This window comes from Venturia canescens, chromosome 9, assembly GCF_019457755.1.
Source record: "Venturia canescens isolate UGA chromosome 9, ASM1945775v1, whole genome shotgun sequence".
In the NCBI taxonomy this organism is placed as follows: Eukaryota; Metazoa; Arthropoda; class Insecta; order Hymenoptera; family Ichneumonidae; genus Venturia; species Venturia canescens.
Genome location: NC_057429.1, coordinates 10,595,553 through 10,612,868, shown reverse-complemented (window position 1 = coordinate 10,612,868; position 17,316 = coordinate 10,595,553). Strand labels below are relative to the sequence as shown.

At 38.0% G+C, this 17,316-nt stretch overlaps 3 protein-coding genes and 1 long non-coding RNA gene across 7 annotated transcripts; 3 read left to right on the top strand and 1 right to left on the bottom strand.

Annotated features, from left to right (window-relative positions):
• Positions 1 to 4,171: 4,171 nt before the first annotated feature.
• Positions 4,172 to 5,166, top strand: LOC122415923 (uncharacterized). The gene is made up of 4 exons (XM_043428526.1): positions 4,172 to 4,333; positions 4,540 to 4,593; positions 4,674 to 4,715; positions 4,856 to 5,166. The coding sequence occupies exons 1-4, from the start codon at positions 4,236 to 4,238 to the stop codon at positions 4,923 to 4,925; spliced, it is 264 nt and encodes an 87-aa protein (XP_043284461.1). The 5' UTR covers positions 4,172 to 4,235; the 3' UTR covers positions 4,926 to 5,166.
• On the bottom strand, positions 5,047 to 8,623 carry LOC122415925 (uncharacterized). Its single transcript, XR_006262023.1, has 3 exons — positions 7,328 to 8,623; positions 6,802 to 6,844; positions 5,047 to 5,529 (listed from the first exon to the last, which is right to left on the bottom strand). It is a non-coding gene; the product is annotated as an uncharacterized lncRNA (long non-coding RNA).
• Positions 8,624 to 8,757: 134 nt separating this feature from the next.
• Positions 8,758 to 9,745, top strand: LOC122415922 (uncharacterized). Its single transcript, XM_043428524.1, has 4 exons — positions 8,758 to 8,919; positions 9,126 to 9,179; positions 9,260 to 9,301; positions 9,422 to 9,745. The coding sequence occupies exons 1-4, from the start codon at positions 8,822 to 8,824 to the stop codon at positions 9,489 to 9,491; spliced, it is 264 nt and encodes an 87-aa protein (XP_043284459.1). The 5' UTR covers positions 8,758 to 8,821; the 3' UTR covers positions 9,492 to 9,745.
• Positions 9,746 to 11,743: 1,998 nt separating this feature from the next.
• LOC122415920 (uncharacterized) lies at positions 11,744 to 16,882 on the top strand. 4 transcript variants are annotated; one of them, XM_043428519.1, is made up of 16 exons: positions 11,744 to 11,904; positions 12,005 to 12,064; positions 12,297 to 12,365; positions 12,556 to 12,624; positions 12,765 to 12,824; positions 13,113 to 13,136; positions 13,327 to 13,395; positions 13,536 to 13,595; positions 13,926 to 14,009; positions 14,105 to 14,167; positions 14,353 to 14,397; positions 14,497 to 15,914; positions 16,046 to 16,099; positions 16,309 to 16,362; positions 16,570 to 16,607; positions 16,796 to 16,882. In XM_043428519.1, exons 1-12 carry the CDS (start codon positions 11,807 to 11,809, stop codon positions 14,564 to 14,566), a joined length of 771 nt encoding a protein of 256 aa, XP_043284454.1. In that variant the 5' UTR covers positions 11,744 to 11,806; the 3' UTR covers positions 14,567 to 15,914; positions 16,046 to 16,099; positions 16,309 to 16,362; positions 16,570 to 16,607; positions 16,796 to 16,882. The 4 variants fall into 4 exon arrangements, with proteins under 4 accessions (XP_043284454.1, XP_043284453.1, XP_043284456.1 ...); XM_043428518.1 differs by having other exon boundaries at positions 13,068 to 13,136; XM_043428521.1 differs by lacking the exons at positions 12,556 to 12,624; positions 12,765 to 12,824; positions 13,113 to 13,136.
• The last annotated feature ends 434 nt before the right edge of the window (positions 16,883 to 17,316 follow it).

Below are 17,316 nucleotides of genomic sequence, written 5' to 3'. Positions count from 1 at the left end.
TTTATTATAATGTATCCATAAAACAGCTAAGTTTCCATATCGGTTTTACGAGCCTCGAAAGGGGAAATGATCGAAAAAGGAAGTGAAAGGAGTGCGCGCGAGTGCTCGGAGGAGGCTGGAAAGTAATGTCGCGCGCGTTTCAATCGATCGGTGCGCGCGCGATTCGGTAATAAAATAAATTTAGTTTGCCGGAAGGAGATATGAACGCGGGAGCGAGAATTATGAATACGAAGATGAATATAAACAGAGTTGGAAGATTGTTTATTGATGTGTGTGTGTGTGTGTGTGTGTGTCCGCGATTGATTTGAATAAGAAAATGTGTTCGCAGGTGTTGAGGCGAAGGAATCACGAGCTTTTTAGCATCTCGAGGAAAAGGTTAGGTAATCGATTAATTCGATCGTACGGTCGTTTAATGAATGGTCGAGTTGTAAAGAGCCCCGAGATCGCTTCACTCGGCAAACAGAAGCCGCGCCATTGAAGAGGCTCGCTGAGAGTCCGGCATTCGCCTCCCAACAATTAGCCTGAGAACGAATATACGACTCGGCGATTTGTCGCGAGAGATTTATAGCTTCATACATAAGCCGAGCTCGGAACGATTCCGTACTCTCTCGATCTGTTGCGCGCTCGGTGCTCCTAACGGAGGAAAGACATTGGCCCTTTCTCGATATTTCAAACCTCTCACGGCGTTACGGCGAACGAATTTTTCAGAGATTCTCTTCATCTCTTAGACTCTTTAATCCTTTATTTATCACGGAAAAAGTGATTGTTGATGTTGCCTTAATTCAGTGCCTCGAGTTTCGTTCCGAATCGGTATATAAAAAACTCAGCAATTGGGGGGGGCTCGTGGGGCCCGATCGTGGCTCCGATTTTTCGAATTGTTTACTTTGATCCCCCAGTTTATTACTCGCTTGAATTTCTATCGAAGCAAGAATGAAACTCGCGAGGCACGTTGGCATCCGCGGCGATACAAATAATCTTCGGCGAGGTCATATAACATCGGGCAACAACCATTGGGCTCGGGGTCACTGAAGCATACAGCCGTTTGTCGCGGAAGGTATCGCCCCAGCTTTTACAAATAAATTAAACGATCGGGGGCAATAAAAAAGTGCACGCGCGCGCGCCCTCACAGGCGCGTCTAACTTTCATATACGTGCGCGGATGCGTGCTCGCGGACGAGTGTAGGAATGAGAATGAGAGGCCAGAGAGGTCGCGAGGCTGAGCTCGAGATCGCAGTACTCGCGAAGGATCCCATAGGAATGCGAAGTCGGCTCGAATTAATAGATCGAGAGACCCGGGCGAATTTATACGCTTCGGAGGCGGCGAGTTTGAAAGCAACTACGAGGGGCACCTCGCGCGCGGAACTTCTTTTGCATCTCGATCTCGCTGCGTTCGTCCCATCGGTCACGCAGAGACGCTGCGGCGCGCACGGACTGTAAGCCAGGTTTAAAAAGACCTGGGGAACGCCACCAAAAGTACAACCTCTTCGACGCCCCGGGTCGAGGAAGCCGCGCGCACGAGAGTCGCTTACGGGGAAGCCCACCGGGACGATCTTCTCCCGGAAACAGTCTCGATGCGTCGCTCTTTTCCAACGAAACTGAGTTTTTCCTCCGGGAAGGCTCGCCCAGTTTTTTCGGAGAACGAAAAATCCGATTTTCACCGAATCGACGAGCAGGTGCCCGATCGGAAAAAGCGTTCACGCGCGCAACAATAAACGACGAAGCGATTATCTTTTTGAACAGCTCTTTCTCCCCTGACTCCGCGTTCCCCGCTCGCGCGAGAAATATAGCGAAGCTTGTTTCCTCACCGAGCTCCTCGCGGCGCTCTCAAGAAAGATGTTAGTTTTCATCCCCGCGATTGGAATTCGAGGAATCGTCGGAATCGCATAGAGTAAATAATTAAACGCGGCTGTGTTGAGTTCGCCCGGCGAACAAGCATTATCTGACTTTGAAAAATGACGCCATTTGATCGAACAATTCGAGGGGTTGTCGTTGCGCTAACTTGTACGAGGATTAAAATCCGTCAGCGAGCTATCTAGGAAAAAAGGTTTCTCTAACAGCGTCAAACGAGAGAGGATGCCAAGGTGAGAGATGTTGCTCGGCCTGTGAGCGATGCCTACACATCACACTGTCACCGCCGGACATATCGCTCTGATAAATCCTGACCAGCGCTGTGGACCAGCTTTCTCACCCACGTATTCTCATCTCCCTTGATCAACGGATGAATTACTCGTCCGCGGGCAACGCCGCGATTCCTTCGGTTTTTTATCCTCTCGAGAAGACTCTCGCGATCGATTCGAACTTTTATTGCGAGCAATTTTTTCGTGTTTTTACATTCGTTACGGACCTCCACGAGTCTCGTACTTGGAGTATCAGTTCTCGTTGATTTTTTACCATCGGCAACGACCATGTGGAAATCTGATTTTTCACTTATTCACAAATTCCCGCTCATCAATCCTCATTCATTTTCTCATTATTTATTCCTCCTTGTCGTCGGAACAATAAACTTTTATCCGGTCATTCGAGAGACGATTTGAAACAAGTTGCCTCTCCGATACCCACACTTGAAACACTAGAACCTGCTCGAAACGAGCCGCATAAAACCCTTGGCAGCATTGAGTAATGCGGTCCAGTGCCGATGTGATGAGGAGCATTAATAAACCGATGAAAATGTCCCTTTTATTTGTACGCGCATCCTCGACCCTGTTGACGCTCCGCGTTGCCAAGACTCCACCGAGCTCTCGCATATTTCTCTTTTATTCGTCGAGTGGGTGTGGCGCACGCGTCGCCTTTCTTCACGGGGTCAACGCATCTGTTTCCACGTCCAAACGAATCCACCGGCCAGATTAACGACTCGCTGCATATTATTAATAGTCCTGAATTCATTCTTTTCTTTTCTTTTTATCAATAACAATGAAAAATTTAATGCCAGCTGTTCATGCGAATAAAGTCAAACGTTTTTTACATTATTTTATTAGTTTTTCGCGAATTCCTGATTTTTCAATTTTTTTAAAAATTTTTTCAAATGTTTTTTAAAAGCTGGCACGGATTTCTTTTCCAGGCTTTTCTATCGGGTTTTTTTATGAATATTTTTATAACCTCGAGATATGAGCAGTATTTTTTATAGTTTTTGAGACAACAGGTTTGTTGAGCGTTCGAAAAATCTACAAAGTGTTTTGATAGTTCGGGTCACACGAATATTTGTTTTTCCATTTTTTTCAGATTTTATTGTTTATTCAATTGATTGTTGAAACTAGTTTTTCATTCCTGGAAGAATGTCGTTTGCTATTGAATCGTGAGGACGATCCGGTTGCCCTGAAAATAAAGAAAAAGTAAATGAAGCCGTGAGAAATCAGATTCAATTTACTTACATCCAAATTAACTCGAGCTGTCGCCCGACTCACCCTCCAATTGGCTTTAATTTACGTTACTCTCATGCAGAGCCAAGGCTTTTTAATGAATTTTAAAATCACTCGCTTCGTTTCAGGCTTTTCATACCGCATTTATTTTATCAACATTTCTCTTTTCAACTACAAAGTTTCTCTCGCATTCGAGCGCACATAATAACGAACACCTTGAGACCGCGACTGGTCTCAGACGTGTAATTAGCGACTTACACCCACGCGGTACAACGACTCCGACTCTCCGAGTCTCTACAAAGAGAGCGATCAAATTATCCTTGCTTTTGAGATACAAGAGTTACAGCCCCTCGCCTGCTTCCACCCCAAAGTTACGCCCAGGGGGTTGAAATCTCCAATTTACGATGTTTTCGAGTCTCTTTTTTCCGACTACTCTCACCAATCTGTTTTACTCATATTTTCAAACAAAATAATTGAAATATTTTCGATTGATGGAAAAAATATTGCAGAAATAAGAAAATTTGAAAAAACTTAGTACAATTTCGAACTGGAAAAAATCGATAGTTCCAACATGCGTAAAATGAGTGAAAAAATGAAAATTAAACCATTGTTTTATCGTTGAATAATGAAAAATATGTACGAGCTGCTCGAGTTCCACAAATTCAGATTTAACGCAGGAGTTATCTTTCGTTAGACGGAAGCAAGAGTGATAGGACCGGGAACGACAGTAATAAAAAAAATAGTAAATTCAAAATAATGTACGAGGCTGACTGCTGAAACTCTGGCGATAAGACGCCGTATAAAATAGCACGCAAAATTCAAATGAGCAGACTCGAAGTTTAGCTACTGAAACAAACAACAGCCAATCAACCAAATAATCATGAATTTCCGTTTTGGATTAATCTTTTTGCTCGTGGCACTGGTTTTCGCCGTTGCCCAAGTCAACTCTGAGGAAGCTGAAGCAGGCGTCAACAAACGGTGAGAAAAAACCCTTGAAAATAAAACAAAAAGACAGTTGAAAGTCATTTTGATCGAATTTTGAGTAACCCTTTCCACTGAAATTATTTCGAATGACTCGACGTTGACATTCATTTAAATCGTTCTGCAAATGAGAGATTTTCATTGATTGTCATTCCTTTGAACCTTGAGAAACAATGTAATATTTGAATCATCAAAATTTGCAGGAGTCCTGATCCATTGAATGTCAAGGCAATCGTCGATGCGATCAAGGCACGACTGTAAGTAAAAACGTAACTATTTGTATTTAAAAAATGCTTATTTTCATTAATCGATGAGTTCTGTCGACGTTGATAACTAGCGGGAGAAGCGCTGAATCAATGAAAATGGACCGGGAACGTCGGTAAGGAAATGCACAAAAATTCAAAAATTTATTTTTTTCAAAATTCTCACAATCACAAGTAAACCATCGTGTTCATGCCATTATTTAACCACAATAATTCGTAACGATTCTACTGTTTCCGGTGACACATCAACTCGTAGCAATCCTGACCCCAGCATTCTCGATGTCATCACGGACGCCGTCAACTCAGCCATGAACTCGATGGGTTAAAAATCGAACCAAGTTCAACCGGATTGTTAGGCGTGAGTGGGAAATTTGAAAACTGATTATACCTTTGCCAATCACGAGAATCGTCGTATGGAACATCAACTAATAAATTCTGCTGATAAGAATTTATTGTCTTTTCGCTTAGTGATTACAGAGAACGTACAACTGACCAAAACGAAATCAAGATTTCTTTATTAACTGAATGTAATATCACAGTAATAAAAACATACTGCAGAAATCGTAATCGAAGATTGAATTATTACGAAAACGAGCGTTGTTCGAAACACAAAATATTTTGATTGTATTATTTACTTAATTATCGATCGTTTACTTTGGCTTGATAGCCGATCCGAATGAATTCTGATTCAGCCTAACTTGCGCTGATATTATTTCACGTCGAAAGTTGTTCACTTCTCATTGGACATTGTTCCGTCGCTATCCGCCTCGAGAGTCTTCTACTCCCTCTAGCACTGTTGTCATCACGAAGGGCTTGCAGCGGTCCCACTTCCTTTTCCCCTGACAGCATCGGGTAGGGGTGCGCGCGTGATAAGGAGTCACGGCTTAGGCGAGTCAGAACAGGCAGCGTGTCGAGACGTAGCAAAGAGAGCTAAAAATTAGGAGCTAAACTCATTAACCAGTTTTTTATTTTTACTCAAACAAACGTTCATTCGACAAAAAATACGAATATGCTAATCCCCGAGTGGGCATTGAATCGTCTGGAAGGGAAATAGTATATTACGACCCTAGGCCCGAAAGTTGGATTTCCTGGCATGTGCTATATGAAGGCCGAGGCGAAGCCGAGGCCTTCATGTCGCACATGCCAGGGCATCTAACATTTGGGCCGTGGGTTGTATACTATTTTTCTTGATCCCGTAGCCGAAAGTACGTTCAATAATTACTAGCAATTACGGGGGGGGGGGGGTGCCCGCCCGACTTTTGCAGGACCGAGGCGAAGCCGAGGTTTTGCTGGTCGGGGCGGGCATTAAAAACATAAACAAAAAGTCAAAAAACACACACAAAATATCACACAATGATACAACAATATTATTAGTACAAATAAATAATTCGTTGATACATGTCTGATTCAAAGTCCCATGATAGTTAACAATTTTTATATATGAATATTTCCCGCTATACTTGACAATTTATATGAATATGTGCTTTCCTATGAACCTGGAATTTGGAAATACAACATTATTCCAGACGACCATATTCATTTTATTAGTTCGGTTACATTATTTTCTGTTTTCGCATCTGAACGAACAAATGTATGTTATTCGTCCGGGTTCATGGCAGTATAGCGCATAACATGAATGATAAAAGCTACGCTATACGCGCCCGCTTGAAGCAAATAATAATGATGCTTGGCAACGAATAAACAAAATCATGGCAACGAATACAGGCTTCACATTCATATATCGAAATGTTAAAGGATCACCGGCCGCAAAAATATCGTCAGAGCGCACTGAAGTTAGCCGAGTTAGCCGGCCACGAAAAATGCTCTTCCCGGCCTGAAATGCGGCCGGAAAGTGCGTACTTTCGGCTAGGGGAGCAAGAAAATAGTATATTACACACCTAGGGAGGGAAAATAGACTACTTCAAACCGCGGGCAGAATTGTCACCCTCGCCTTCGGCTCGGGTGACAATTCTTCGCCTTCGGCCCGCGGTTTGAAGTAGTCTATTTTCCCTCCCTAGGTGTGTAATATACTATTGTTTTTCGACCGAGTGGTTCTTTCCTGATGGAACGTTATTTCTGTACATCGATACTCTGTTTTCAATTCGAACACATTTTTTATAAACATTCGTTATAAAACTGTGAGTGTGACAAAGAAACAGCATCAGGAAATTTCCATCGTCGTTTTTTTCCCATTTTTTATACCTCTTAAAATGAGATGATTCTTTCTTCAAAGAAATGTCGACTTCTGAAATGAAATAAAAGTTCGATTAGAATACGGTCATTAAGTTGGAAATTAATATGATAATTGATCTGAAGCAAGACCAAGCTCATACGAGAAGAGAATCTTCACGAGACTCGTGTGAGACGATGATGTATTGTGACTTGCTCAAAGTTGAGAATTCGAGAACTGATTAATGAGATACCACTACAGAGTTGAGGTAATCGACATGATAAGTTTTAGGAGGAAGTTCATTACGAAATTAATCGAAATAGAGAACAACGAAATAGAGAAATAGAGAGTGATCAATTGAATAGGGAATAAAGTTTATCGTACTCAGACACAGTAAGATTGCTCCAACAATAGTGTAAATTATAAAGAAAAGATAAGTTTGTTTAGATTACCTGATGTAATCTTAACCAAATGTAAATCAAGTGAAACTAAGAATATGATCTATTAAATTATCTCTATCACTCGTTCGTTCGAATACACACATGCAACGTTTATCACCTCAAGAAATCACTTTGTCGATCTTGTACAACTGAAATACAATTTTTTTAGAGTGAAGAAGCAAATAGAATTGAAACTATCGAGATTAGATGAATTGATTTAATACTCCGAAGACGGTTAAACTTCACATCCTTTTTTGCCGGTCTGTGAATATAACAACTGTCTCCAAATAAACAAACTTCTTCACGTCGTTTGTTCCTTTTTCTTGACAGTGTGACTATCTTCAGTGTCAGCGCCAATCGATAAAGATAATACTCCATTCAAAGAACGAACCAATTATAGAAGAAGCTTCTTTATTTTATAACATTTTTTGAACAATACTAAATCAACGAAGTTAAATATTTTTTTGCATCAAGGATTTCTAATGCTTGGATATGTCGATCCTACTGTGTATACAGCAATAAAAGTGTTCGAAAACCGAAAGTTTCATTTATTGGCGAAAAAAATTTTTGACGATCGCTCCAACGATAATTTCTACTGACGCTACTGCTCCTTTTATTAATCGATGATGTTCAATGGATCGTTATATTAATGAATCGACAAATCTGGTTGAATATTTTGTGGTCTCATCCAATCAAGCGATCTGGTTTCGCCAGCTGCTGTTCTTAGGTGCAAAGCATCATCGGTATATGACTTCATTCAAGAATGATAATTTATACCAAAATTTCAATACGAATCTATTCCCAATTTGCACCAAGATAATTATCGTTGATTAATCGAATTTATTGGTTGGGAGATGTCACAAAAATTGGCATAACGTATCAGCTGCCATCATCCCATTAAATTTCAACATAGTTTTTCGCTGTTAATTTTCACGAGAGTGAAAAAACTAGGAACTTCCAGAATCATGTAGAAAACACTAGCCAAAAAGCCAGCTAGAATCAAAATGGCCAAAGTTTGAAAATCGAACATTTTATTACGTTCAAAAGCGTCGAAATCAATTCTGCTCTAATTGATGCTTGTTGGCACGAGAATCAGAAATTTCGATTCAAATTTCAAAGTGTTCTCAAATTTTTCTACTTTGACTTCAAATTGATGTCATGAACATTTCAATTCCTAGAACGATTGCTTTAAAATGGCTCTTAAATGATCAGAATCGGAAAAAGCACTGATTTAATGAGCCAAGTAACTGATTGTCGAAATTTTTGTAGTCTCCCTTTGCCCATCACGTTTCAGTAAGAATCAGATTGCTGCACTACAAAAATAAGGGAGAAGCAGAAAAAGCTGATAGGAAAAGTTTGAAAAAGCGACGCAGTAGAACGCACAAATATAATGAAAAAAAATATTTTCCTGGATTCGCGTTTTTATTATGAGGAAGTAAGAGCGACCGGACGGTACGACGCAGCAGTTAAAATATTCGGTCATTAAAACGAATGTAAAAATGCAGTTTGAGTATTTCCTGATGATAATATTCAGTATAAATATGCACGAAATATTGGAACTAATACACTCAAGTTTAGTTTTTGAACTAAGAACAACGAGAAAAGAATAAACATGAATTTCCGTTTTGGATTAATCTTCTTGCTTGTGGCACTGGTTTTCGCCGTTGCCCAAGTCAACTCTGAGGAAGCTGAAGCAGGCATCAACAAACGGTGAGAAAAAACCCTTGAAAACAAAACAAAAAGACAGTTGAAAGTCATTTTGATCGAGTTTTGAGTAACCCTTTCCACTGAAATTATTTCGAATGACTTGACGTTGACATTCATTTAAATCGTTCTACAAATGAGAGATTTTCATTGATTGTCATTCCTTTGAACCTTGAGAAATAATGTAATATTTGAATCACCAAAATTTGCAGGAGTCCTGATCCATTGAATGTCAAGGCAATCGTCGATGCGATCAAGGCACGACTGTAAGTAAAAACGTAACTATTCGTATAAAAAAAATGCTTATTTTCATTAATCGATGAGTTCTGTCGACGTTGATAACTAGCGGGAGAAGCGCTGAATCAATGAAAATGGACCGGGAACGCCGGTAAGGAAATGCACAAAAATTCAAAAATTTATTTTTTTCAAAATTCTCACAATCATGCCATTATTTAACCACAATAATTCGTAACGATTCTACTGTTTTCGGTGACACATCAACTCGTAGCAATCCTGATCCCAGCATTCTCGATGTCATCACGGACGCCGTCAACTCAGCCATGAACGCGATGGGTTAAAAATCCAACCAAGTTCAACCGGATTGTTAGGCGTGAGTGGGAAATTTGAAAACTGATTGTGCATTAGCCAATCACCGCAGAATCATCGTATGGAACATCAACTAATAAATTCTGCTGATAAGAATTTATTTTCTTCTCGCTTAATCCAATATTCTTTGATCACAGAGAACGTACAATTGACCAAAACAAAATCAAGATTTCTTTATTAACTGAATGTAATATCAACGAATAAAAACATACTGCAGAAATCGTAATCCAAGATTTAATTATTCCGAAAACGAGCGTTGTTCGAAACACAAATTATTTTGATTGGATTATTTACTGAATTATTAGTCGTTTACTTTGGCTTGATAGCCGATCTGAATGAATCGAAGGTTGTTCACTTCTCATTGGACATTGTTCCGTCGCAATTCACCTCCAGAGTTTTCTACTCCCTCTAGCACTGTTGTTATCTCGAAGCGCTCGCAGCGGTCCCACTTTCTTCTACCCTGACAGGAGCGAGTAAGGGTGCGCGGGTGATAAGGAGTCACGACTTAGGCGAGTCAGAACGGCGTGAGTGCTTGGAAGGAGCGGACGTAAGCAGCGTGTCGAGACGGAGCAGAGAGGGCTAAAAATTAGGAACCCAACTCATTAACCAGTTTATTTTTACTCAAACAAACGTTCATTCGACAAAAAATACGAATATGCTATAATCCCCGAGCGGGTATTGAATCGTCTGGAAGCGAAAAAATTATTTTGTTCTTCGACCAGGTGCTTCTTTCCTGATGGAACGTTATTTTTGTACATTGAAACTCTGTTTTCAGTTCAAACATATTTTTTTCACATTCGTTCTAAAACAGTGAGTGTGACAAAAAACAGCATAAGGGAATTTTCATCATCAATTTTTTTTCAATTTTTTATACCTGTTGAAATAAGATCATCTTTTGTTCAAAGAAATGTTGACTTCTGAAACGAAATAATAAAAGTTTGATTAGCATATGGTCATCAAGTTGGATATTAATATGATAATTGATGTAGAACAAAACTAAGCGATAAAAATAATACTCAATTCAAAGAACGATCCGATCATCAAAAGAACAAGCGCCTTTATTTTATAACATTCCAAACATTCCAAATTTATAACAATACCAAATCGACGAAGTTAAATATTTTTTTGTTTAAAAAATTTCTAATTCTTGGATCAATATTTCTGTGCATACAGCAATAAAAGTTCTCTAAAACAAAAGGTTTCATTTATTTGCGAAAGAAATTTATGACGGTTGCTCTAACGATAACTCGCGATAACTTCTACTGTCGCTACTGCTTATTTTATCAATCGATGGTGTTCAATGGATCTTTATATTAATGAATCGATAAATCTGATTGAATATTTTTTGGTCGCATCCAATCAACGGATCTGGTTATTTCACCAGCTGCTGTTCTCAGGTGCAAAGCATCATCGGTATATGACTTCATTCAAGAATGATAAATTAATACCAAAATTTCAATACGAATCTATTCCCAATTTGCGCCAAGATAATTATCGTTGATTAATCGAATTTATTGGTTGGGAGATGTCACAAAAATTGGCATAACGTATAAGCTGCCATCATCCCATTAAATTTCAACAGAGTTTTTCGTTGTTAATTTTCACGAGAGTAAAAATCTGGGAGCTTCCAGAATCATGTAGAAACCACTTGCCAGAAAGCCAGCAGCTAGAATCGAAATGGTCAAAGTTTGAAAATCCAACATTTTTTTATGTTCGAAACCGTCGAAATGGATTCTGCTCTAATTGGTGCTTCTTGGCACGAGAATCAGAAATTTTGACTCAAAATTCCAAGTCGTCTGAAATTTTTGTACTTTGACTTTAAATTGATGTGACGAACATTTCAATTCCTGGAACGATTGCTCGAAAACGTCTCTTGAACGATCAGAGTCGGAAACAGCAATGATTGAATTGGCCAAGTAATTGATTATCAAAATTTCTGTAGTCTCCCTTTGCCCATCACGTTTCAATAAGAATCAAATTGCTGCAACTACAAAAATAAGGGAGGAGCAGAGGAGGCCGGTAGGAAAAGGTTAAAAAAGCGACGCAATGGAAGGCACAAAGATAATGAAAAAAAAATATTTTCCTGGATTCGCGATTTTATTATGAGGAAGTAACAGCGACCGGACGGTACGAAGCAGCAGTTAAAATATTCGGTCATTAAATCGAATGTAAAAATGCAGTTTGAGTATTTCCTGATGATAATATTCGGTATAAATATGCACGAAATATTGGAACTAATACACTCAAGTTTAGTTTTTGAACTAAGCACAACGAGAAAAGAATAAACATGAATTTCCGTTTTGGATTAATCTCCTTGCTTGTGGCACTGGTTTTCGCCGTTGCCCAAGTCAACTCTGAGGAAGCTGAAGCAGGCATCAACAAACGGTGAGAGAAAACCCATAAAAACAGAAAAAAAGACAGCTGAAGGTCGTTTTGAGCAAATCTTTTAAGATGAAACCGTTGTCTGATCATTGGAAATTTGCAGGAGTGCTGAGCCTATCAATGCCCAGGCGCAGGCACTCATTGATGAGATCAAAAAAAGGATGTGAGTAAAGTTGTTTCAATTCAGATTCGTTCGACGATTATTCATTGATATTTCACTTCCAAATGGCAATAAATCAATTTTCATGGGGCTGGAGGATTGATGATGAATAATTTAATCCAATGGGGATTGATAGTCTACAAAATATTAAACAACAAATAGAAAAATTTCAATGATTATCAACAAAAAATTCAACAGTATTAATTGAAAAGTAATCGATTTGATTTAAACGCAGGGGTCGTGATGCTGATCCATCGAAAAAACTTTTGGACATGATCAGAGCCCAACGAAAAGGAAAGAGAAGGTAAAAGTCAAATTATTTATTGGAATAAATATATTTTCACTTATCTATCGATGTAGATTTACAGAGGTTCTTAATCTCGAAGAAAAAGACTGTGATTTGTCACAATTCATTTCGAAGTGATTCACCACGATAACGAGCGGTGATATTTTATTCAGAATATTGATTCTTCTCTTTTTTGTTCAATAAAAAGCCCTGAAGCTGATCCTGGAATGATGAGCGCATTAATGGGCATGCTATCGAAGGTTGGTTTGGGAAAACGGTAAGGAAACTCATTGGAAAACCTGCATTCAATGATCATTTTGTTGGATTCTCATTTGAGTTTATGTGTTCGTTTGAGTTTATTTCATTTTTGTGTAATTTTTGAGGAAAATTCGTTGTCTGAACATTGGAAATTTGCAGGAGTGCTGAGCCTATCAATGCCAAGGCGCAGGCACTCATTGATGAGATCAAAAGAAAGATGTGAGTAAAGTTATTTCAATTCAGATTCGTTCGACGATTATTCATTGATATTTCACTTCCAAATGGCAATAAATCAATTGTCATGGGACTGGAGGATCGATGATGAATAATTTCATCAAATGGAGGTTGATACTTTGATAGTTCTACAAAATACTAAAGAACAAATAGAGAAATATCAATGATTTTCAACAAAAAATTCAACAGTATTATAATTGAAAACTAATCGATTTGATTTCAACGCGGGGGTCGTGATGCTGATCTATCGAAAAAACTTTTGGACATGATCAGAGCCCAACGAAAAGGAAAGAGAAGGTAAAAATCAAATTATTTATTGAAATAAATATATTTTCACTTATCTATCGATGTAGATTCACAGAGGTTCTTAATCTCGAAGAAAAAGACTGTGATTCGTCACAATTCATTTCAAAGTCGTTCACTACGGTAACGAGAGGTGATGTTTTATTCAGAATATTGATTCTTCTCTTTTTTGTTCAATAAAAAGCCCTGAAGCTGATCCTGGAATGATGAGCGCATTAATGGGCATGCTATCGAAGGTTGGTTTGGGAAAACGGTAAGGAAACTCATTGGAAAACCTGCATTCAATGATCATTTTGTTGGATTCTCATTTGAGTTTATGTGTTCGTTTGAGTTTATTTCATTTTTGTGTAATTTTTGAGGAAAATTCGTTGTCTGAACATTGGAAATTTGCAGGAGTGCTGAGCCCATCGATGCTAAGGCACAGGCACTCATCGATGAGATCAAAAAACGACTGTGAGTAGAGTCATGTTAATTAAAATTCTTACGAAAGTCATGAGTAGATGAATCGTTTGGTTTCCAGTTTCGATAATCGATTAGAATTAGATTTAAAATTAGAAAATTGATGATGAAGATTTAAATCCAGTGGAAGTTGGTACTTCAAAGGCTTTTATACGATACTGATAGCATGAATGTAAAATCTTTCAATCCCCTTCAGCCGCATGTGTGATTTATATTTAAACATTGTTTAATAGCTTCTACTCTTTCAATTATTCAACAATAATTCCTCTAACAGTAATCTTATGAATATGAGCCGCAAAAGTAAAATTGTTTTGATTTGAACAGCGGTCGTGCTGCTGATCCAGGAAAAGTGAGCATGGCTCAACTCTTGGAAATGATCAAAGCCAATAAGAAAAAAGGAAAGAGAAGGTAAAAGTCAAGTTATTAATTGGAAAAAAAAAAATATATATATTATTGGTCACTTCTCTTAACAAGCCCGTGACTATTTTCTGTTTCATAAAAAGCCCTAATCCTGATCCCGGAATGATCACGGCAATCTTGAAAACGATACCAGGATTAAACCTTTTGTAAGTAAACGATTTTTCACAACGAGACCGTATGAATTATTGAGAAATAATCACATGTTCAAACATTCGAAATTGCTAAATCGAGTAATGTAGTAATTGGTTTCACGAATGAGAGAATTTTTAACGACATCAGTGTAGGGTCAGGTGTCGATGTGTAAAAACAATTTTTTCCGTTTCATAACAAGTGTCAAGAGATCTGCTGAACCGATGAATATCGCCCGGGAACGCCGGTGAGTAAACACATAAATATAAAAATTATCATTTCTATTATTTCCAATGATTCAACCTCTAAATAACTCGATCGTTTCTGACCGCACATGAATTCGTAGAAATCCTGATCCGAGTATCTTGGATGTTATCACCGATGGCGTCAACGCAGCCATGAACGCGATGGGTTAAAAAAACTGGAAGCAAATCGATTTTCAACGCTTCAGTGAAGCACTGATAAATGTTCTTCGGCGGAGGGTATCAGAAAAATCGCAAATGATTATGCATAAAATGTACCATCATCGAATAAAGACGATTCAAAACTTATACTTCGAGATCCATTTTTATTACTAAAATTATGCGAAGATGAAAAAATGATTTTTTTTTTATACAATAAATATATAGATATGAATTCAAAATTTAGAATCCTTCGACGATAAAAATAAAAATATTATAAAAAATGTAAAACGATTATGAGCGCGAAAACGGACAAGGCACTAGCAAATGATTGCTTACTCCAACAATCAAACGAGATTTTCGGTTACAAAGAAGCATTGAGCCGAAGAAGATGCGACGCCAGAGGAATATCATTTTTAAATGTACCACGAAAACATCGTCCGAAATTCTTTTTTTCCGAATGAAGCACGCATCTGAACAAAAGCATGCCTCTTATAAGTCCCCAATGTCTGAACGAATATCTGACACAATGTTCTCAGATTATCAATAAAAGCAAAAATGACGATTTTATATAACTAAAAATTGTGATATTTCTTTTTAGTTTTTTTTTTTATTCAACACTAGCTTTTAACCGTGGCTTTACTCGCGTGATAATTTAACAAACTTTGCCAGGAGGAATGAGACACCGACCATACGTACTTAAAAGTGCACTTTTTAAGGACGCTTGCGCAAAGAAGAAGGGAGGACGATATTCGGTATAAAAATACGAATGTTCCTTTAAGCTAACCTTGGGAATTTGATGTTTTTCAAGGACTAAAAGTAGCTTATGTCACTCTCCGTCCTTAAAACTAACTCCCTGCCAAAAATCGAGTAGATTAGTTGCTTAGTTAAGGCGTGAAGAAAGGACAAACAAACAAAATACACTTCCGCGTTTATAATATTAATTAGGAAGTTAGGATTTATACAACACAACAATAAAGATTCGTTTAAACGTCTGAAAAGTGCGAAAAATTTGGTTTTTTTTGCACATTAGAGTGTGATATTTTTAAAAGTTCTTAATACACGTGTGAACAGTTTTTTTTACTATGCTTGTATTGCGAACTCGAAGCAATATTTTCGTCTAATATGCGGTTCTTGTTATGAGTAATTTTCGGCATTTAGGCCTTATCAGTGAATAGCACTCATCGGCAGTAAGTACTAGGATAAAAGAAGCCGGAAACATATTGCTAGTAGACTCGAATTCGTGCCACTACACCAAGAACACCGAACAAACCATGAACTTTCGTTTCGGAATAATATTTCTGGTCGTCGCGGTGATATTCGTTATTGGCCAAGCCGAATCTGCCAACGTAAATAGAAAACGGTGAGGGCATTCACTCAATTGGATGCCATTGGAATCAGTGATCGAGACAACGGTGTTAAAGTTTTTTTTTTTCAAATATTACATCGTTCAACTTCGGTGGTATTCTAACCTTTGGCTATGTTATTTTCTAGGAGTACAAACGGAATCGATGTGGAAAAAATCGTAGAACATATCAAAGAAGCACTGTAAGTGGCATCGTAATTATTTGAATCACAATAATAATAGTTTTTTTTTTGTAAAGTCATGAATTATTTGGATTCGATTAGCAATGGTTTTTAACAAACATTATTATCCAGCAGTATATACTGAGGGATATTTTTCATTGTACTATCATCTGCCTAAAAATTATCCCAAATTATGGTGTAACCTAGTGTTTGAACATACAATCTTTCAGGGCCAATGATCCTGAAGATGTAGCGGTAATAAAAGAAGAGCTTCAAAAACGACTGTGAGTGACATTCGTAATAATTTGAATTGAAAAAATAATTATTTTTATAAATCAATGAGTTATTCGACTTTGAGTTACTTGGTCGAACGTTAGCTATTTTTGTAGATTTTAGAAGTTAAAACATAAATTGACGATGATTCTTGATTGACATTCCACGATGCTTTGGTACTGAAAACATTTATTTTCTCATTTTTTTTCCATGACAAGTGGAAGGAGCGCCGAAAGCATGTACAACAAACGTCCAGGTAGGGAAGTTCAAACCTGTTGAAACTTTTAAAATCATGAAAATTTAGTTAAAATGTTAAACAGAAATTCATACAATGAATGCAGAAAAATGTAACTCTGACTACAGCTTTTTTGTTGAGTAAGGGAAACTTAAAAACGATTTTAATAGGAATCCCACAACTCCTTAGTGAACGATTTTTGTTTACAGAGTAACATCGAAGTCTCGAAGGGGAAATCCAAGGATATGAATTTTACCAAATGTACTTTCAGTGAATAAATATATTGTGAAACAGAATTGAAGCTTCCATCGTTGGCAAGTTGAATTTTCATTGATTCCCCAAAACCATGATTTCCTTCACGATACTTGCTCTATATCGTAGCATTTGCTAATGACACTCGCTTCGTATCACAGGCGTATCTTTTTATTGTAAAATGATCTTAGAAGCATTTTCTTCATCGTGGCAAATAAAAACAAGAAAATCAGCATAAACAATTGCGTTCAAATATTTATGTTCTTCCGTTTCTTAAACCATGAAATATCTCCTCAAAAATAAGCAAACACCAACAGTTTTTATCCACCCGACCAAAATGCTCGGAGAATAACCCATGCAAGGCTTTTGGCAGTTTCCCTCAGCCCTGAGGGGAAGTGAAAATTCTATACGAAAAGAAAAAAGCTGATCGAAACGCCAAGGTGACCGAGCTATGAAAATAACAGCGATAAAGTATAGA

What these genes read in the sequence shown, in the direction of transcription:
- LOC122415922 (XM_043428524.1), top strand. Translation starts at nt 8,822, where the DNA reads ATGAATTTCCGTTTTGGATTAATCTTCTTGCTTGTGGCACTGGTTTTC. An exon ending in GATGCGATCAAGGCACGACT is followed by an intron (nt 9,180 to 9,259) that starts GTAAGTAAAAAC and finishes GTTGATAACTAG; the next exon opens with CGGGAGAAGCGCTGAATCAA. An exon ending in AAAATGGACCGGGAACGCCG is followed by an intron (nt 9,302 to 9,421) that starts GTAAGGAAATGC and finishes ATCAACTCGTAG; the next exon opens with CAATCCTGATCCCAGCATTC.
- LOC122415920 (XM_043428518.1), top strand. Translation starts at nt 11,807, where the DNA reads ATGAATTTCCGTTTTGGATTAATCTCCTTGCTTGTGGCACTGGTTTTC. An exon ending in CAACGAAAAGGAAAGAGAAG is followed by an intron (nt 13,137 to 13,326) that starts GTAAAAATCAAA and finishes TTCAATAAAAAG; the next exon opens with CCCTGAAGCTGATCCTGGAA. An exon ending in AAGAAAAAAGGAAAGAGAAG is followed by an intron (nt 14,010 to 14,104) that starts GTAAAAGTCAAG and finishes TTTCATAAAAAG; the next exon opens with CCCTAATCCTGATCCCGGAA.
- LOC122415923 (XM_043428526.1), top strand. Translation starts at nt 4,236, where the DNA reads ATGAATTTCCGTTTTGGATTAATCTTTTTGCTCGTGGCACTGGTTTTC. An exon ending in GAAGCAGGCGTCAACAAACG is followed by an intron (nt 4,334 to 4,539) that starts GTGAGAAAAAAC and finishes CAAAATTTGCAG; the next exon opens with GAGTCCTGATCCATTGAATG. An exon ending in AAAATGGACCGGGAACGTCG is followed by an intron (nt 4,716 to 4,855) that starts GTAAGGAAATGC and finishes ATCAACTCGTAG; the next exon opens with CAATCCTGACCCCAGCATTC.